Source organism: Salmo salar, chromosome ssa13 (genome assembly GCF_905237065.1).
Source record: "Salmo salar chromosome ssa13, Ssal_v3.1, whole genome shotgun sequence".
NCBI lineage: Eukaryota > Metazoa > Chordata > Actinopteri > Salmoniformes > Salmonidae > Salmo > Salmo salar.
In genome coordinates, this window is record NC_059454.1 from 1,857,982 (window position 1) to 1,880,805 (window position 22,824).

General features: G+C 33.7%; 1 protein-coding gene across 1 annotated transcript in view; it reads left to right on the forward strand.

Moving 5' to 3' along the window:
• The window catches only part of LOC106594880 (potassium voltage-gated channel subfamily A member 1), a 71,592-nt gene extending 49,049 nt beyond the window's left edge, over positions 1 to 22,543 (forward strand). Inside the window, exon 3 of the mRNA XM_045692798.1 lies at positions 20,339 to 22,543. Within this exon, the coding sequence (XP_045548754.1) occupies positions 20,339 to 21,406 (1,068 nt within the window). The 3' untranslated portion in view covers positions 21,407 to 22,543. The remainder of the gene's footprint in view (positions 1 to 20,338) is intronic.
• Positions 22,544 to 22,824: the final 281 nt, after the last annotated feature.

Genomic DNA, 22,824 nt, shown 5'->3' on the forward strand with positions numbered 1-22,824 from the left:
AGTATATCTCCTCTTAAAGGTGTGGTTAATACAGTATATCTCATCTTAAAGGTGTGGTTAATACAGTATATCTCATCTCATCTTAAAGGTGTGGTTAATATAGTATATCTCCTCTTAAAGGTGTGGTTAATACAGTATATCTCATCTCATCTTAAAGGTGTGGTTAATACAATATATCTCATCTTAAAGGTGTCGTTAATACAGTATTTCTCATCTTAAAGGTGTGGTTAATATATTATTTCTCATCTTAAAGTTGTTGTTAATACAGTATATCTCCTCTTAAAGGTGTGGTTAATACAGTATATCTCATCTTAAAGGTGTGGTTAGTACAGTATTTCTCCTCTCATCTTAAAGGTGTGGTTAATTCAGTATATCTCCTCTCCTCTTAAAGGTGTGATTAATACAGTATATCTCATCTTAAAGGTGTGGTTAGTACAGTATTTCTCCTCTCATCTTAAAGGTGTTGTTAACACAGTATATATCATCTTAAAGGTGTGGTTAATACAGTATATCTCCTCTCCTCTTAAAGGTGTGATTAATACAGTATATCTCATCGTAAAGGTGAGGTTAATACAGTATATCTCATCAAAAAGGTGTGGTTAATACAGTATATCTCATCTCATCTTAAAGGTGTCGTTAATATAGTATATCTCATCTTAAAGGTGTGGTTAATACAGTATATATCATCTTAAAGGTGTGGTTAATACAGCATTGCTCATATTAAAGGTGTGGTTAATACAGTATTTCTCTTCTCATCTTAAAGGTGTGGTTAATATAGTATATCTCATCTTAAAGGTGTGGTTAATATAGTATATCTCCTCTTAACGGTGTGGTTAATACAGTATTGCTCATCTTAAAGGTGTGGTTAATACAGTATTTCTCCTCTCATCTTAAAGGTGTGGTTAATATAGTATATCTCATCTTAAAGGTGTGGTTAATACAGTATATCTCATCTCATCTTAAAGGTGTGGTTAATTCAGTATATATCCTCTTAAGGGTGTGGTTAATACAGTATATATCCTCTTAAAGGTGTGGTTAATACAGTATATCTCTTCTTAAAGGTGTGGTTAATACAGTATATCTCATCCTTAAAGGTGTGGTTAATACAGTATATCTCATCTTAAAGGTGTGGTTACTACAGTATATATCATCTTAAAGGTGTGGTTAATACAGTATTTCTCATCTTAAAGGTGTGGTTAATATATTATTTCTCATCTTAAAGTTGTTGTTAATACAGTATATCTCCTCTTAAAGGTGTGGTTAATACAGTATATCTCATCTTAAAGGTGTGGTTAATACAGTATTTCTCCTCTCATCTTAAAGGTGTGGTTAATTCAGTATATCTCCTCTCATCTTAAAGGTGTTGTTAACACAGTATATATCATCTTAAAGGTGTGGTTAATACAGTATATCTCCTCTCCTCTTAAAGGTGTGATTAATACAGTATATCTCATCGTAAAGGTGAGGTTAATACAGTATATCTCATCAAAAAGGTGTGGTTAATACAGTTTATCTCCTCTCATCTTAAAGGTGTGGTTAATACAGTATACTCATCTTAAAGGTGTGGTTAATACAGTATATATCATCTTAAACGTGTGGTTAATACAGTATTGCTCATCTTAAAGGTGTGGTTAATACAGTATTTCTCCTCTCATCTTAAAGGTGTGGTTAATATAGTATATCTCATCTTAAAGGTGTGGTTAATATAGTATATCTCCTCTTAAAGGTGTGGTTAATACAGTATATCTCATCTTAAAGGTGTGGTTAATACAGTATATCTCATCTCATCTTAAAGGTGTGGTTAATATAGTATATCTCATCTTAAAGGTGTGGTTAATACAGTATATATCATCTTAAAGGTGTGGTTAATACAGTATTGCTCATCTTAAAGGTGTGGTTAATACAGTATTTCTCCTCTCATCTTAAAGGTGTGGTTAATATAGTATATCTCATCTTAAAGGTGTGGTTAATATAGTATATCTCCTCTTAAAGGTGTGGTTAATACAGTATATCTCATCTTAAAGGTGTGGTTAATACAGTATATCTCATCTCATCTTAAAGGTGTGGTTAATATAGTATATATCCTCTTAAAGGTGTGGTTAATACAATATATCTCATCTTAAAGGTGTGGTTAATACAGTATATCTCATCTTAAAGGTGTGGTTAATACAGTATATCTCATCTTAAAGGTGTGGTTAATACAGTATTTCTCGTCTTAAAGGTGTGGTTAGTACAGTATTTCTCCTCTCATCTTAAAGGTGTGGTTAATTCAGTATATCTCCTCTCATCTTAAAGGTGTTGTTAACACAGTATATATCATCTTAAAGGTGCGGTTAATACAGTATATCTCCTCTCCTCTTAAAGGTGTGATTAATACAGTATATCTCATCTTAAAGGTGTGGTTAATACAGTATATATCATCTTAAAGGTGTGGTTAATACAGTATATATCATCTTAAAGGTGTGGTTAATTCAGTATTGCTCATCTTAAAGGTGTGGTTAATACAGTATTTCTCCTCTCATCTTAAAGGTGTGGTTAATATAGTATATCTCATCTTAAAGCTGTGGTTAATATACTATATATCCTCTTAAAGGTGTGGTTAATACAGTATATCTCATCTTAAAGGTGTGGTTAATACAGTATATCTCATCTCATCTTAAAGGTGTGGTTATTACAGTATATCTCATCTCATCTTAAAGGTGTGGTTAATACAGTATATCTCCTCTCATCTTAAAGGTGTGGTTAATATAGTATATCTCATCTCATTTTAAAGGTGTGGTTAATACAGTATTTCTCATCTTAAAGGTGTGGTTAATACAGTATATCTCATCTCATCTTAAAGGTGTTGTTAATTCAGTATATATCCTCTTAAGGGTGTGGTTAATACAGTATATATCCTCTTAAAGGTGTGGTTAATACAATATATCTCATCTTAAAGGTGTGGTTAATACAGTATATCTCATCTTAAAGGTGTGGTTAATACAGTATATCTCATCTTAAAGGTGTGGTTAATACAGTATTTCTCATCTTAAAGGTGTGGTTAATACAGTATATCTCCTCTCCTCTTAAAGGTGTGATTAATACAGTATATCTCATCGTAACGGTGTGGTTAATACAGTATATCTCCTCAAAAAGGTGTGGTTAATACCGTTTATCTCCTCTCATCTTAAAGGTGTGGTTAATACAGTATTTCTCCTCTCATCTTAAAGGTGTGGTTAATATAGTATATCTCATCTTAAAGGTGTGGTTAATATACTATATCTCCTCTTAAAGGTGTGGTTAATACAGTATATCTCATCTTAAAGGTGTGGTTAATACAGTATATCTCATCTCATCTTAAAAGGTATGGTTAATACAGTATATCTCATCTCATCTTAAAGGTGTGGTTAATACAGTATATCTCCTCTCATCTTAAAGGTGTGGTTAATATAGTATATCTCATCTCATTTTAAAGGTGTGGTTAATACAGTATTTCTCATCTTAAAGGTGTGGTTAATACAGTATATCTCATCTCATCTTAAAGGTGTTGTTAATTCAGTATATATCCTCTTAAGGGTGTGGTTAATACAGTATATATCCTCTTAAAGGCGTGGTTAATACAATATATCTCATCTTAAAGGTGTGGTTAATACAGTATATCTCATCTTAAAGGTGTGGTTAATACAGTATATCTCATCTTAAAGGTGTGGTTAATACAGTATTTCTCATCTTAAAGGTGTGGTTAATACAGTATATCTCATCTTAAAGGTGTGGTTAATACAGTATATCTCATCTTAAAGGTGTGGTTAATACAGTATATCTCCTCTCCTCTTAAAGGTGTGATTAATACAGTATATCTCATCGTAACGGTGTGGTTAATACAGTATATCTCCTCAAAAAGGTGTGGTTAATACCGTTTATCTCCTCTCATCTTAAAGGTGTGGTTAATACAGTATTTCTCCTCTCATCTTAAAGGTGTGGTTAATATAGTATATCTCATCTTAAAGGTGTGGTTAATATACTATATCTCCTCTTAAAGGTGTGGTTAATACAGTATATCTCATCTTAAAGGTGTGGTTAATACAGTATATCTCATCTCATCTTAAAGGTATGGTTAATACAGTATATCTCATCTCATCTTAAAGGTGTGGTTAATACAGTATATCTCCTCTCATCTTAAAGGTGTGGTTAATATAGTATATCTCATCTCATTTTAAAGGTGTGGTTAATACAGTATTTCTCATCTTAAAGGTGTGGTTAATACAGTATATCTCATCTCATCTTAAAGGTGTTGTTAATTCAGTATATATCCTCTTAAGGGTGTGGTTAATACAGTATATATCCTCTTAAAGGCGTGGTTAATACAATATATCTCATCTTAAAGGTGTGGTTAATACAGTATATCTCATCTTAAAGGTGTGGTTAATACAGTATATCTCATCTTAAAGGTGTGGTTAATACAGTATTTCTCATCTTAAAGGTGTGGTTAATACAGTATATCTCATCTTAAAGGTGTGGTTAATACAGTATATATCATCTTAAAGGTGTGGTTAATACAGTATTTCTCATCTTAAAGGTGTGGTTAATATATTATTTCTCATCTTAAAGTTGTTGTTAATACAGTATATCTACTCTTAAAGGTGTGGTTAATACAGTATATCTCATCTTAAAGGTGTGGTTAGTACAGTATTTCTCTTCTCATCTTAAAGGTGTGGTTAATTCAGTATATCTCCTCTCATCTTAAAGGTGTTGTTAACACAGTATATATCATCTTAAAGGTGTGGTTAATACAGTATATCTCCTCTCCTCTTAAAGGTGTGATTAATACAGTATATCTCATCGTAAAGGTGTGGTTAATACAGTATATCTCATCAAAAAGGTGTGGTTAATACAGTTTATCTCCTCTCATCTTAAAGGTGTTGTTAATACAGTAGATTTCTCCTTAAAGGTGTGGTTAATACAGTATATATCATCTTAAAGGTGTGGTTAATACAGTATTGCTCATCTTAAAGGTGTGGTTAATACAGTATTTCTCCTCTCATCTTAATGGTGTGGTTAATTCAGTATATCTCCTCTCCTCTTAAAGGTGTGGTTAATACAGTATATCTCATCTCATCTTGAAGGTGTGGTTAATAAAGTATATTTCCTCTCATCTTAAAGGTGTGGCTAATACAGTATATATCATCTTGAAGGTGTGGTTAATACAGTATTTCTTATTTTAAAGGTGTGGTTAATAAAGTATATCTCATCTTAAAGGTGTGGTTAATACAGTATTTCTCCTCTCATCTTAAAGGTGTGGTTAATATAGTATATCTCATCTTAAAGGTGTGGTTAATATAGTATATCTCCTCTTAAAGGTGTGGTTAATACAGTATATCTCATCTCATCTTAAAGGTGTGGTTAAGACAGTATATCTCATCTCATCTTAAAGGTGTGGTTAATACAGTATATCTCATCTCATCTTAAAGGTGTGGTTAATACAGTATATCTCCTCTCATCTTAAAGGTGTGGTTAATACAGTATATCTCATCTCATCTTAAAGGTGTGGTTAATTCAGTATATATCCTCTTAAGGGTGTGGTTAATAAAGTATATATCCTCTTAAAGGTGTGGTTAATACAATATATCTCATCTTAAAGGTGTGGTTAATACAGTATATCTCATCTTAAAGGTGTGGTTAATACAGTATATCTCATCTTAAAGGTGTGGTTAATACAGTATTTCTCATCTTAAAGGTGTGGTTAATATATTATTTCTCATCTTAAAGTTGTTGTTAATACAGTATATCTCCTCTTAAAGGTGTGGTTAATACAGTATATCTCATCTTAAAGGTGTGGTTAGTACAGTATTTCTACTCTCATCTTAAAGGTGTGGTTAATTCAGTATATCTCCTCTCATCTTAAAGGTGTTGTTAACACAGTATATATCATCTTAAAGGTGTGGTTAATACAGTATATCTCCTCTCCTCTTAAAGGTGTGATTAATACAGTATATCTCATCGTAAAGGTGAGGTTAATACAGTATATCTCATCAAAAAGGTGTGGTTAATACAGTTTATCTCCTCTCATCTTAAAGGTGTGGTTAATACAGTATATCTCATCTTAAAGGTGTGGTTAATACAGTATATATCATCTTAAAGGTGTGGTTAATACAGTATTGCTCATCTTAAAGGTGTGGTTAATACAGTATTTCTCCTCTCATCTTAAAGGTGTGGTTAATATAGTATATCTCATCTTAAAGGTGTGGTTAATATAGTATATCTCCTCTTAAAGGTGTGGTTAATACAGTATATCTCATCTTAAAGGTGTGGTTAATACAGTACATCTCATCTCATCTTAAAGGTGTGGTTAATATAGTATATATCATCTTAAAGGTGTGGTTAATACAGTATTGCTCATCTTAAAGGTGTGGTTAATACAGTATTGCTCATCTTAAAGGTGTGGTTAATACAGTATTTCTCCTCTCATCTTAAAGGTGTGGTTAATATAGTATATCTCATCTTAAAGGTGTGGTTAATATACTATATCTCCTCTTAAAGGTGTGGTTAATACAGTATATCTCATCTTAAAGGTGTGGTTAATACAGTATATCTCATCTCATCTTAAAGGTATGGTTAATACAGTATATCTCATCTCATCTTAAAGGTGTGGTTAATACAGTATATCTCCTCTCATCTTAAAGGTGTGGCTAATACAGTATATATCATCTTGAAGGTGTGGTTAATACAGTATTTCTTATTTTAAAGGTGTGGTTAATAAAGTATATCTCATCTTAAAGGTGTGGTTAATACAGTATATATCATCTTAAAGGTGTGATTAATACAGTATTGCTCATCTTAAAGGTGTGGTTAATACAGTATTTCTCCTCTCATCTTAAAGGTGTGGTTAATATAGTATATCTCATCTTAAAGGTGTGGTTAATATAGTATATCTCCTCTTAAAGGTGTGGTTAATACAGTATATCTCATCTTAAAGGTGTGGTTAATACAGTACATCTCATCACATCTTAAAGGTGTGGTTAATATAGTATATATCATCTTAAAGGTGTGGTTAATACAGTATTGCTCATCTTAAAGGTGTGGTTAATACAGTATTGCTCATCTTAAAGGTGTGGTTAATACAGTATTTCTCCTCTCATCTTAAAGGTGTGGTTAATATAGTATATCTCATCTTAAAGGTGTGGTTAATATACTATATCTCCTCTTAAAGGTGTGGTTAATACAGTATATCTCATCTTAAAGGTGTGGTTAATACAGTATATCTCATCTCATCTTAAAGGTATGGTTAATACAGTATATCTCATCTCATCTTAAAGGTGTGGTTAATACAGTATATCTCCTCTCATCTTAAAGGTGTGGCTAATACAGTATATATCATCTTGAAGGTGTGGTTAATACAGTATTTCTTATTTTAAAGGTGTGGTTAATAAAGTATATCTCATCTTAAAGGTGTGGTTAATATACTATATCTCATCTTAAAGGTGTGGTTAATAAAGTATATCTCATCTTAAAGGTGTGGTTAATACAGTATTTCTCCTCTCATCTTAAAGGTGTGGTTAATATAGTATATCTCATCTTAAAGGTGTGGTTAATATAGTATATCTCCTCTTAAAGGTGTGGTTAATACAGTATGTCTCATCTCATCTTAAAGGTGTGGTTAAGACAGTATATCTCATCTCATCTTAAAGGTGTGGTTAATACAGTATATCTCATCTCATCTTAAAGGTGTTGTTAATTCAGTATATATCCTCTTAAAGGTGTGGTTAATACAGTATATATCCTCTTAAAGGCGTGGTTAATACAATATATCTCATCTTAAAGGTGTGGTTAATACAGTATATCTCATCTTAAAGGTGTGGTTAATACAGTATATCTCATCTTAAAGGTGTGGTTAATACAGTATTTCTCATCTTAAAGGTGTGGTTAATACAGTATATCTCATCTTAAAGGTGTGGTTAATACAGTATATATCATCTTAAAGGTGTGGTTAATACAGTATTTCTCATCTTAAAGGTGTGGTTAATATATTATTTCTCATCTTAAAGTTGTTGTTAATACAGTATATCTACTCTTAAAGGTGTGGTTAGTACAGTATTTCTCTTCTCATCTTAAAGGTGTGGTTAATTCAGTATTTCTCTTCTCATCTTAAAGGTGTGGTTAATTCAGTATATCTCCTCTCATCTTAAAGGTGTTGTTAACACAGTATATATCATCTTAAAGGTGTGGTTAATACAGTATATCTCCTCTCCTCTTAAAGGTGTGATTAATACAGTATATCTCATCGTAAAGGTGTGGTTAATACAGTATATCTCATCAAAAAGGTGTGGTTAATACAGTTTATCTCCTCTCATCTTAAAGGTGTTGTTAATACAGTAGATTTCTCCTTAAAGGTGTGGTTAATACAGTATATATCATCTTAAAGGTGTGGTTAATACAGTATTGCTCATCTTAAAGGTGTGGTTAATACAGTATTTCTCCTCTCATCTTAAAGGTGTGGTTAATATAGTATATCTCATCTTAAAGGTGTGGTTAATATAGTATATCTCCTCTTAAAGGTGTGGTTAATACATTATATCTCATCTTACAGGTGTGGTTAATACAGTATTTCTCGTCTTAAAGGTGTGGTTAGTACAGTATTTCTCCTCTCATCTTAAAGGTGTGGTTAATTCAGTATATCTCCTCTCCTCTTAAAGGTGTGGTTAATACAGTATATCTCATCTCATCTTGAAGGTGTGGTTAATACAGTATATTTCCTCTCATCTTAAAGGTGTGGCTAATACAGTATATATCATCTTGAAGGTGTGGTTAATACAGTATTTCTTATTTTAAAGGTGTGGTTAATAAAGTATATCTCATCTTAAAGGTGTGGTTAATACAGTATTTCTCCTCTCATCTTAAAGGTGTGGTTAATATAGTATATCTCATCTTAAAGGTGTGGTTAATATAGTATATCTCCTCTTAAAGGTGTGGTTAATACAGTATATCTCATCTCATCTTAAAGGTGTGGTTAAGACAGTATATCTCATCTCATCTTAAAGGTGTGGTTAATACAGTATATCTCATCTCATCTTAAAGGTGTGGTTAATACAGTATATCTCCTCTCATCTTAAAGGTGTGGTTAATACAGTATATCTCATCTCATCTTAAAGGTGTGGTTAATTCAGTATATATCCTCTTAAGGGTGTGGTTAATAAAGTATATATCCTCTTAAAGGTGTGGTTAATACAATATATCTCATCTTAAAGGTGTGGTTAATACAGTATATCTCCTCTCCTTTAAAGGTGTGGTTAATACAGTATATCTCATCTTAAAGGTGTGGTTAATACAGTATTTCTCATCTTAAAGGTGTGGTTAATATATTATTTCTCATCTTAAAGTTGTTGTTAATACAGTATATCTCCTCTTAAAGGTGTGGTTAATACAGTATATCTCATCTTAAAGCTGTGGTTAGTACAGTATTTCTCCTCTCATCTTAAAGGTGTGGTTAATTCAGTATATCTCCTCTCATCTTAAAGGTGTTGTTAACACAGTATATATCATCTTAAAGGTGTGGTTAATACAGTATATCTCCTCTCCTCTTAAAGGTGTGATTAATACAGTATATCTCATCGTAAAGGTGAGGTTAATACAGTATATCTCATCAAAAAGGTGTGGTTAATACAGTTTATCTCCTCTCATCTTAAAGGTGTGGTTAATACAGTATATCTCATCTTAAAGGTGTGGTTAATACAGTATATATCATCTTAAAGGTGTGGTTAATACAGTATTGCTCATCTTAAAGGTGTGGTTAATACAGTATTTCTCCTCTCATCTTAAAGGTGTGGTTAATATAGTATATCTCATCTTAAAGGTGTGGTTAATATAGTATATCTCCTCTTAAAGGTGTGGTTAATACAGTATATCTCATCTTAAAGGTGTGGTTAATACAGTACATCTCATCTCATCTTAAAGGTGTGGTTAATATAGTATATATCATCTTAAAGGTGTGGTTAATACAGTATTGCTCATCTTAAAGGTGTGGTTAATACAATATTGCTCATCTTAAAGGTGTGGTTAATACAGTATTTCTCCTCTCATCTTAAAGGTGTGGTTAATATAGTATATCTCATCTTAAAGGTGTGGTTAATATACTATATCTCCTCTTAAAGGTGTGGTTAATACAGTATATCTCATCTTAAAGGTGTGGTTAATACAGTATATCTCATCTCATCTTAAAGGTATGGTTAATACAGTATATCTCATCTCATCTTAAAGGTGTGGTTAATACAGTATATCTCCTCTCATCTTAAAGTTGTGGTTAATATAGCATATCTCATCTCATTTTAAAGGTGTGGTTAATACAGTATTTCTCATCTTAAAGGTGTGGTTAATACAGTATATCTCATCTCATCTTAAAGGTGTTGTTAATTCAGTATATATCCTCTTAAGGGTGTGGTTAATACAGTATATATCCTCTTAAAGGTGTGGTTAATACAATATATCTCATCTTAAAGGTGTGGTTAATACAGTATATCTCATCTTAAAGGTGTGGTTAATACAGTATATCTCATCTTAAAGGTGTGGTTAATACAGTATTTCTCATCTTAAAGGTGTGGTTAATACAGTATATCTCATCTTAAAGGTGTGGTTAATACAGTATATCTCATCTTAAAGGTGTGGTTAATACAGTATTTCTCATCTTAAAGGTGTGGTTAATATATTATTTCTCATCTTAAAGTTGTTGTTAATACAGTATATCTACTCTTAAAGGTGTGGTTAATACAGTATATCTCATCTTAAAGGTGTGGTTAGTACAGTATTTATCTTCTCATCATAAAGGTGTGGTTAATTCAGTATATCTCCTCTCATCTTAAAGGTGTTGTTAACACAGTATATATCATCTTAAAGGTGTGGTTAATACAGTATATCTCCTCTCCTCTTAAAGGTGTGATTAATACAGTATATCTCATCGTAAAGGTGTGGTTAATACAGTATATCTCATCAAAAAGGTGTGGTTAATACAGTTTATCTCCTCTCATCTTAAAGGTGTCGTTAATACAGTAGATTTCTCCTTAAAGGTGTGGTTAATACAGTATATATCATCTTAAAGGTGTGGTTAATACAGTATTGCTCATCTTAAAGGTGTGGTTAATACAGTATTTCTCCTCTCATCTTAAAGGTGTGGTTAATATAGTATATCTCATCTTAAAGGTGTGGTTAATATAGTATATCTCCTCTTAAAGGTGTGGTTAATACAGTATATCTCATCTTACAGGTGTGGTTAATACAGTATTTCTCGTCTTAAAGGTGTGGTTAGTACAGTATTTCTCCTCTCATCTTAAAGGTGTGGTTAATTCAGTATATCGCCTCTCCTCTTAAAGGTGTGCTTAATACAGTATATCTCATCTCATCTTGAAGGTGTGGTTAATACAGTATATTTCCTCTCATCTTAAATGTGTGGCTAATACAGTATATATCATCTTGAAGGTGTGGTTAATACAGTATTTCTTATTTTAAAGGTGTGGTTAATAAAGTATATCTCATCTTAAAGGTGTGGTTAATACAGTATTTCTCCTCTCATCTTAAAGGTGTGGTTAATATAGTATATCTCATCTTAAAGGTGTGGTTAATATAGTATATCTCCTCTTAAAGGTGTGGTTAATACAGTATATCTCATCTCATCTCAAAGGTGTGGTTAAGACAGTATATCTCATCTCATCTTAAAGGTGTGGTTAATACAGTATATCTCATCTCATCTTAAAGGTGTGGTTAATACAGTATATCTCCTCTCATCTTAAAGGTGTGGTTAATACAGTATATCTCATCTCATCTTAAAGGTGTGGTTAATTCAGTATATATCCTCTTAAGGGTGTGGTTAATAAAGTATATATCCTCTTAAAGGTGTGGTTAATACAATATATCTCATCTTAAAGGTGTGGTTAATACAGTATATCTCATCTTAAAGGTGTGGTTAATACAGTATATCTCATCTTAAAGGTGTGGTTAATACAGTATTTCTCATCTTAAAGGTGTGGTTAATATATTATTTCTCATCTTAAAGTTGTTGTTAATACAGTATATCTCCTCTTAAAGGTGTGGTTAATACAGTATATCTCATCTTAAAGGTGTGGTTAGTACAGTATTTCTCCTCTCATCTTAAAGGTGTGGTTAATTCAGTATATCTCCTCTCATCTTAAAGGTGTTGTTAACACAGTATATATCATCTTAAAGGTGCGGTTAATACAGTATATCTCCTCTCCTCTTAAAGGTGTGATTAATACAGTATATCTCATCGTAACGGTGTGGTTAATACAGTATATCTCCTCAAAAAGGTGTGGTTAATACCGTTTATCTCCTCTCATCTTAAAGGTGTGGTTAATACAGTATATATCATCTTAAAGGTGTGGTTAATACAGTATATATCATCTTAAAGGTGTGGTTAATACAGTATTGCTCATCTTAAAGGTGTGGTTAATACAGTATTTCTCCTCTCATCTTAAAGGTGTGGTTAATATAGTATATCTCATCTTAAAGGTGTGGTTAATATACTATATCTCCTCTTAAAGGTGTGGTTAATACAGTATATCTCATCTTAAAGGTGTGGTTAATACAGTATATCTCATCTCATCTTAAAGGTGTGGTTAATATAGTATATCTCCTCTTAAAGGTGTGGTTAATACAGTATATCTCATCTCATCTTAAAGGTGTGGTTAATACAGTATATCTCCTCTCATCTTAAAGGTGTGGTTAATATAGTATATCTCATCTCATTTTAAAGGTGTGGTTAATACAGTATTTCTCATCTTAAAGGTGTGGTTAATACAGTATATCTCATCTCATCTTAAAGGTGTTGTTAATTCAGTATATATCCTCTTAAGGGTGTGGTTAATACAATATATATCCTCTTAAAGGTGTGGTTAATACAATATATCTCATCTTAAAGGTGTGGTTAATACAGTATATCTCATCTTAAAGGTGTGGTTAATACAGTATATCTCATCTTAAAGGTGTGGTTAATACAGTATTTCTCATCTTAAAGGTGTGGTTAATACAGTATATCTCATCTTAAAGGTGTGGTTAATACAGTATATCTCATCTTAAAGGTGTGGTTAATACAGTATTTCTCATCTTAAAGGTGTGGTTAATATATTATTTCTCATCTTAAAGTTGTTGTTAATACAGTATATCTACTCTTAAAGGTGTGGTTAATACAATATATCTCATCTTAAAGGTGTGGTTAGTACAGTATTTCTCCTCTCATCTTAAAGGTGTGGTTAATTCAGTATATCTCCTCTCATCTTAAAGGTGTTGTTAACACAGTATATATCATCTTAAAGGTGTGGTTAATACAGTATATCTCCTCACCTCTTAAAGGTGTGAATAATACAGTATATCTCATCGTAAAGGTGTGGTTAATACAGTATATCTCATCAAAAAGGTGTGGTTAATACAGTTTATCTCCTCTCATCTTAAAGGTGTGGTTAATACAGTAGATTTCATCTTAAAGGTGTGGTTAATACAGTATATATCATCTTAAAGGTGTGGTTAATACAGTATTGCTCATCTTAAAGGTGTGGTTAATACAGTATTTCTCCTCTCATCTTAAAGGTGTGGTTAATATAGTATATCTCATCTTAAAGGTGTGGTTAATATAGTATATCTCCTCTTAAAGGTGTGGTTAATACAGTATATCTCATCTTAAAGGTGTGGTTAATACAGTATATCTCATCTCATCTTAAAGGTGTGGTTAATATAGTATATCTCCTCTTAAAGGTGTGGTTAATACAGTATATCTCATCTCATCTTAAAGGTGTGGTTAATACAATATATCTCATCTTAAAGGTGTCGTTAATACAGTATTTCTCATCTTAAAGGTGTGGTTAATATATTATTTCTCATCTTAAAGTTGTTGTTAATACAGTATATCTCCTCTTAAAGGTGTGGTTAATACAGTATATCTCATCTTAAAGGTGTGGTTAGTACAGTATTTCTCCTCTCATCTTAAAGGTGTGGTTAATTCAGTATATCTCCTCTCATCTTAAAGGTGTTGTTAACACAGTATATATCATCTTAAAGGTGTGGTTAATACAGTATATCTCCTCTCCTCTTAAAGGTGTGATTAATACAGTATATCTCATCGTAAAGGTGAGGTTAATACAGTATATCTCATCAAAAAGGTGTGGTTAATACAGTATATCTCATCTCATCTTAAAGGTGTCGTTAATATAGTATATCTCATCTTAAAGGTGTGGTTAATACAGTATATATCATCTTAAAGGTGTGGTTAATACAGCATTGCTCATATTAAAGGTGTGGTTAATACAGTATTTCTCTTCTCATCTTAAAGGTGTGGTTAATATAGTATATCTCATCTTAAAGGTGTGGTTAATATAGTATATCTCCTCTTAACGGTGTGGTTAATACAGTATTGCTCATCTTAAAGGTGTGGTTAATACAGTATTTCTCCTCTCATCTTAAAGGTGTGGTTAATATAGTATATCTCATCTTAAAGGTGTGGTTAATACAGTATATCTCATCTCATCTTAAAGGTGTGGTTAATTCAGTATATATCCTCTTAAGGGTGTGGTTAATACAGTATATATCCTCTTAAAGGTGTGGTTAATACAGTATATCTCTTCTTAAAGGTGTGGTTAATACAGTATATCTCATCCTTAAAGGTGTGGTTAATACAGTATATCTCATCTTAAAGGTGTGGTTAATACAGTATTGCTCATCTTAAAGGTGTGGTTAATACAGTATTTCTCCTCTCATCTTAAAGGTGTGGTTAATATAGTATATCTCATCTTAAAGGTGTGGTTAATATAGTATATCTCCTCTTAAAGGTGTGGTTAATACAGTATATCTCATCTTAAAGGTGTGGTTAATACAGTATATCTCATCTCATCTTAAAGGTGTGGTTAATATAGTATATATCCTCTTAAAGGTGTGGTTAATACAATATATCTCATCTTAAAGGTGTGGTTAATACAGTATATCTCATCTTAAAGGTGTGGTTAATACAGTATATCTCATCTTAAAGGTGTGGTTAATACAGTATTTCTCGTCTTAAAGGTGTGGTTAGTACAGTATTTCTCCTCTCATCTTAAAGGTGTGGTTAATTCAGTATATCTCATCTTAAAGGTGTGGTTAATACAGTATATCTCATCTCATCTTAAAGGTGTGGTTAATATAGTATATCTCATCTTAAAGGTGTGGTTAATACAGTATATATCATCTTAAAGGTGTGGTTAATACAGCATTGCTCATATTAAAGGTGTGGTTAATACAGTATTTCTCTTCTCATCTTAAAGGTGTGGTTAATATAGTATATCTCATCTTAAAGGTGTGGTTAATATAGTATATCTACTCTTAACGGTGTGGTTAATACAGTATTGCTCATCTTAAAGGTGTGGTTAATACAGTATTTCTCCTCTCATCTTAAAGGTGTGGTTAATATAGTATATCTCATCTTAAAGGTGTGGTTAATACAGTATATCTCATCTCATCTTAAATGTGTGGTTAATTCAGTATATATCCTCTTAAGGGTCTGGTTAATACAGTATATATCCTCTTAAAGGTGTGGTTAATACACTATATCTCATCTTAAAGGTGTGGTTAATACAGTATATCTCATCTTAAAGGTGTGGTTAATACAGTATTGCTCATCTTAAAGGTGTGGTTAATACAGTATTTCTCCTCTCATCTTAAAGGTGTGGTTAATATAGTATATCTCATCTTAAAGGTGTGGTTAATATAGTATATCTCCTCTTAAAGGTGTGGTTAATACAGTATATCTCATCTTAAAGGTGTGGTTAATACAGTATATCTCATCTCATCTTAAAGGTGTGGTTAATATAGTATATATCCTCTTAAAGGTGTGGTTAATACAATATATCTCATCTTAAAGGTGTGGTTAATACAGTATATCTCATCTTAAAGGTGTGGTTAATACAGTATATCTCATCTTAAAGGTGTGGTTAATACAGTATTTCTCGTCTTAAAGGTGTGGTTAGTACAGTATTTCTCCTCTCATCTTAAAGGTGTGGTTAATTCAGTATATCTCCTCTCATCTTAAAGGTGTTGTTAACACAGTATATATCATCTTAAAGGTGCGGTTAATACATTATATCTCCTCTCCTCTTAAAGGTGTGATTAATACAGTATATCTCATCGTAACGGTGTGGTTAATACAGTATATCTCCTCAAAAAGGTGTGGTTAATACCGTTTATCTCCTCTCATCTTAAAGGTGTGGTTAATACAGTATATATCATCTTAAAGGTGTGGTTAATACAGTATATATCATCTTAAAGGTGTGGTTAATACAGTATTGCTCATCTTAAAGGTGTGGTTAATACAGTATTTCTCCTCTCATCTTAAAGGTGTGGTTAATATAGTATATCTCATCTTAAAGGTGTGGTTAATATACCATATCTCCTCTTAAAGGTGTGGTTAATACAGTATATCTCATCTTAAAGTTGTGGTTAATACAGTATATCTCATCTCATCTTAAAGGTGTGGTTAATATAGTATATCTCATCTCATTTTAAAGGTGTGGTTAATACAGTATTTCTCATCTTAAAGGTGTGGTTAATACAGTATATCTCATCTCATCTTAAAGGTGTTGTTAATTCAGTATATCTCCTCTCATCTTAAAGGTGTGGTTAATATAGTATATCTCATCTCATTTTAAAGGTGTGGTTAATACAGTATTTCTCATCTTAAAGGTGTGGTTAATACAGTATATCTCATCTCATCTTAAAGGTGTTGTTAATTCAGTATATATCCTCTTAAGGGTGTGGTTAATACAGTATATATCCTCTTAAAGGTGTGGTTAATACAATATATCTCATCTTAAAGGTGTGGTTAATACAGTATTTCTCATCTTAAAGGTGTGGTTAATACAGTATATATCCTCTTAAAGGTGTGGTTAATACAATATATCTCATCTTAAAGGTGTGGTTAATACAGTATATCTCATCTTAAAGGTGTGGTTAATACAGTATATCTCATCTTAAAGGTGTGGTTAATACAGTATTTCTCATCTTAAAGGTGTGGTTAATACAGTATATCTCATCTTAAAGGTGTGGTTAATACAGTATATCTCATCTTAAAGGTGTGGTTAATACAGTATTGCTCATCTTAAAGGTGTGGTTAATACAGTATTTCTCCTCTCATCTTAAAGGTGTGGTTAATATAGTATATCTCATCTTAAAGGTGTGGTTAATATAGTATATCTCCTCTTAAAGGTGTGGTTAATACAGTATATCTCATCTTAAAGGTGTGGTTAATACAGTATATCTCATCTCATCTTAAAGGTGTGGTTAATATAGTATATCTCCTCTTAAAGGTGTGGTTAATACAGTATATCTCATCTCATCTTAAAGGTGTGGTTAATACAATATATCTCATCTTAAAGGTGTCGTTAATACAGTATTTCTCATCTTAAAGGTGTGGTTAATATATTATTTCTCATCTTAAAGTTGTTGTTAATACAGTATATCTCCTCTTAAAGGTGTGGTTAATACAGTATATCTCATCTTAAAGGTGTGGTTAGTACAGTATTTCTCCTCTCATCTTAAAGGTGTGGTTAATTCAGTATATCTCCTCTCATCTTAAAGGTGTGGTTAATACAGTATATCTTTTCTTAAAGGTGTGGTTAATAAAGTATATATCATCTTAAAGGTGTGGTTAATACAGTATTGCTCATCTTAAAGGTGTGGTTAATACAGTATTTCTCCTCTCATCTTAAAGGTGTTGTTAACACAGTATATATCATCTTAAAGGTGTGGTTAGTACAGTATTTCTCCTCTCATCTTAAAGGTGTGGTTAATTCAGTATATCTCCTCTCATCTTAAAGGTGTGGTTAATACAGTATATCTCATCTTAAAGGTGTGGTTAATAAAGTATATATCATCTTAAAGGTGTGGTTAATACAGTATTGCTCATCTTAAAGGTGTGGTTAATACAGTATTTCTCCTCTCATCTTAAAGGTGTTGTTAACACAGTATATATCATCTTAAAGGTGTGGTTAATACAGTATATCTCCTCTCCTCTTAAAGGTGTGATTAATACAGTATATCTCATCGTAACGGTGTGGTTAATACAGTATATCTCCTCAAAAAGGTGTGGTTAATACCGTTTATCTCCTCTCATCTTAAAGGTGTGGTTAATACAGTATATATCATCTTAAAGGTGTGGTTAATACAGTATATATCATCTTAAAGGTGTGGTTAATACAGTATTGCTCATCTTAAAGGTGTGGTTAATACAGTATTTCTCCTCTCATCTTAAAGGTGTGGTTAATATACTATATCTCCTCTTAAAGGTGTGGTTAATACAGTATATCTCATCTTAAAGGTGTGGTTAATACAGTATATCTCATCTCATCTTAAAGGTGTCGTTAATATAGTATATCTCCTCTTAAAGGTGTGGTTAATACACTATATCTCATCTCATCTTAAAGGTGTGGTTAATACAGTATATCTCCTCTCATCTTAAAGGTGTGGTTAATATAGTATATCTCATCTCATTTTAAAGGTGTGGTTAATACAGTATTTCTCATCTTAAAGGTGTGGTTAATACAGTATATCTCATCTCATCTTAAAGGTGTGGTTAATTCAGTATATATCCTCTTAAGGGTGTGGTTAATACAGTATATATCCTCTTAAAGGTGTGGTTAATACAATATATCTCATCTTAAAGGTGTGGTTAATACAGTATATATCATCTTAAAGGTGTGGTTAATACAGTATATATCATCTTAAAGGTGTGGTTAATACATTATATCTCATCTTAAAGGTGTGGTTAATACAGTATTTCTCATCTTAAAGGTGTGGTTAATATATTATTTCTCATCTTAAAGTTGTTGTTAATACAGTATATCTACTCTTAAAGGTGTGGTTAATACAGTATATCTCATCTTAAAGGTGTGGTTAGTACAGTATTTCTCCTCTCATCTTAAAGGTGTGGTTAATTCAGTATATCTCCTCTCATCTTAAAGGTGTTGTTAACACAGTATATATCATCTTAAAGGTGTGGTTAATACAGTATATCTCCTCTCCTCTTAAAGGTGTGATTAATACAGTATATATCATCTTAAAGGTGTGGTTAATACAGTATATCTCCTCTCATCTAGAAGGTGTGGTTAATACAGTAGATTTCATCTTAAAGGTGTGGTTAATACAGTATATATCATCTTAAAGGTGTGGTTAATACAGTATTTCTCCTCTCATCTTAAAGGTGTGGTTAATATAGTATATCTCATCTTAAAGGTGTGGTTAATATAGTATATCTCCTCTTAAAGGTGTGGTTAATACAGTATATCTCATCTTAAAGGTGTGGTTAATACAGTATATCTCATCTCATCTTAAAGGTGTGGTTAATATAGTATATCTCCTCTTAAAGGTGTGGTTAATACAGTATATCTCATCTCATCTTAAAGGTGTGGTTAATACAATATATATCATCTTAAAGGTGTGGTTAATACAGTATATCTCCTCTCATCTTAAAGGTGTGGTTAATACAGTATTTGTCCTCTCATCTTAAAGGTGTGGTTAATATAGTATATCTCATCTCATTTTAAAGGTGTGGTTAATACAGTATTTCTCGTCTTAAAGGTGTGGTTAATACAGTATATCTCATCTCATCTTAAAGGTGTGGTTAATTCAGTATATATCCTCTTAAGGGTGTGGTTAATACAGTATATATCCTCTTAAAGGTGTGGTTAATACAATATATCTCATCTTAAAGGTGTGGTTAATACAGTATATCTCATCTTAAAGGTGTGGTTAAGACAGTATTTCTCGTCTTAAAGGTGTGGTTAATATATTATTTCTCATCTTAAAGGTGTTGCTAATACAGTATATCTCCTCTTAAAGGTGTGGTTAATTCAGTATTTCTCATCTTAATGGTGTTGTTAACACAGTATACATCATCTTAAAGGTGTGGTTAATACAGTATTTCTCCTCTCCTCTTAAAGGTGTGGTTAATTCAGTATTTCTCATCTTAAAGGTGTGGTTAATACAGTATATCTCCTCTTAAAGGTGTCGTTAATACAGTATATCTCATCTTAAAGGTGTGGTTAATACTGTATATCTCCTCTTAAAGGTGTGGTTAATACAGTATATATCCTCTCATCTTAAAGGTGTGGTTAATTCAGTATTTCTCATCTTAAAGGTGTGGTTAATACAGTATATCTCCACTTAAAGGTGTGGTTAATACAGTATATCTCATCTCTTCTTAAAGGTGTGGTTAATACAGTATATATCCTCTCATCTTAAAGGTGTGGATAATACAGTATATCTCCTCTTAAAGGTGTGGTTAATACAGTATATCTCATCTTAAAGGTGTGGTTAATACAGTATATCTGTTCTCCTTTTCAAGGTGTGGTTGCTGTTTGAGTACCCTGAGAGCAGTGGTCCTGCGCGGGGGATAGCCATCGTCTCCGTCCTCGTCATCCTCATCTCCATCGTCATCTTCTGCCTGGAGACGTTACCGGAGTTCAGGGAGGACCACAAGGAGCCAGTCCCGGTGGCTTCCGTTAACGGCACCGAGCCGTACTTCTCCTCTCCGTTCTCCGACCCGTTCTTCGTGGTGGAGACGCTGTGCATCATCTGGTTCTCCTTTGAGCTGCTGGTCCGGTTCTTCGCTTGTCCCTCCAAGGCCATCTTCTCTAGGAACATCATGAACATTATAGATATCGTGGCCATAATACCGTATTTTATAACGCTGGGCACGGAGCTGGCAGAGCAGCAGGGGAACGGGCAGCAGGCCATGTCCCTCGCCATCCTCAGGGTCATCCGTCTTGTCAGGGTGTTCAGAATCTTCAAGCTGTCCAGACACTCCAAGGGGCTCCAGATCCTTGGCCAGACACTAAAGGCCAGCATGCGGGAGCTGGGTCTGCTCATCTTCTTCCTCTTTATTGGAGTCATCCTCTTCTCCAGTGCTGTTTACTTTGCAGAGGCCGATGACCCAGATTCCGGCTTCAGCTCCATCCCAGACGCCTTCTGGTGGGCCGTGGTCACCATGACTACCGTTGGCTACGGCGACATGCACCCAATTAGCATAGGTGGGAAGATTGTTGGTTCTCTCTGCGCCATCGCTGGCGTGCTGACCATCGCCCTGCCCGTCCCCGTCATCGTGTCCAACTTCAACTACTTCTACCACCGGGAGACGGAGGGTGAGGAGCAGACGCAGTACCTCCACGTGGGCAGCTGTCAGCCACTGGCGGCCGAGATGGACGATGGGCGGGGGGTGAGGAAGAGAAGCAGCTCTTCATTGCTCAGTAAGAGTGAGTACACGGTAATAGAGGAACACAGAGCACTGAACAGCAGTACCTTCAAACAGCAGCAGAACTTCTCAACGACAACCGCTGCTACCATGACAACCGTGACACACAACATCACAGCGAACAGCATCAGCATTAGCAAGAAGATTTTTACGGATGTCTAGTCTACGGTGTCGTAACAGACTCTTGGATTAATGGACAGTCTGTAGTGCTTTAACAGCTGCATGAAGCGCTTTAGGTTATATGGGGATAAACTCAGCTCATCCACCACCACTGCCTCCAGCACCCTAGTACCTAATGGGGAAAATATATGAGATACATGTACATGATATAGACATACCACTGGGCTGTACTCTGAATCTTACAATAAAACAGCCAGTATGCATTTCTGTCTGGAGACCGACATATGCAGCTACAAAGTTTTATATAGCCATGTCTAGACACAGAGAGAGACAGCTACAGAGCTATATAACCATATATGGAGACAGAGAGACAGCTACAGAGCTATATAACCATGTATGGAGACAGAGATACCCAGCTACAGAGGTATGTAACCATGTCTGGAGACAGAGATACCCAGCTACAGAGCTATATAACCATATCTGGAGACAGAGAGACAGCTACAGAGCTATATAACCATATCTGGAGACAGAGAGACAGCTACAGAGCTATATAACCATGTATGGAGACAGAGAGAGACAGATACAGAGCTATATAACCATATATGGAGACAGAGAGACAGCTACAGAGCTATATAACCATATCTGGAGACAGAGAGACAGCTACAGAGCTATATAACCATGTATGGAGACAGAGAGAGACAGATACAGAGCTATATAACCATATCTGGAGACAGAGGGACAGCTACAGAGCTATATAACCATGTATGGAGACACAGAGAGAGACAGCTACAGAGCTTTATAACCATATCTGGAGACAGAGATACCCAGCTACAGAGCTATATAATCATGCCTGGAGACAGAGAGAGACAGATACAGAGCTATATAACCATATCTGGAGACAGAGAGACAGCTACAGAGCTATATAACCATGCCTGGAGACGGAGAGAGACAGCTACAGAGCTATATAACCATATCTGGAGACAGAGATACCCAGCTACAGAGCTATATAATCATGCCTGGAGACAGAGAGAGACAGCTACAGAGCTATATAAGCATGTCTGGAGATAGAGACAGCTACAGAGCTTTATAACCATGCCTGGAGAGAGAGAGAGACAGCTACAGAGCTTTATAACCATGTATGGAGACAGAGAGAGAGACAGCTACAGAGCTTTATAACCATGTACGGAGACAGAGAGAGACAGCTACAGAGCTATATAACCATGTATGGAGACAGAGAGAGACAGCTAATGGGCTATGTAACCATGTCTTTAGACAGAGAGAGACAGCTACAGAGCTATATAACCATCTCTGGAGAGAGACAGCTACAGAGCTGTATAACCATGTGTGGAGACAGAGACAGCTACAGAGTTATATAACGATGTCTGGAGACAGAGAGAGACAGCTACAGAGCTATATAACCATGTCTGGAGACAGAGATAGACACCTAAATAACTATGTAT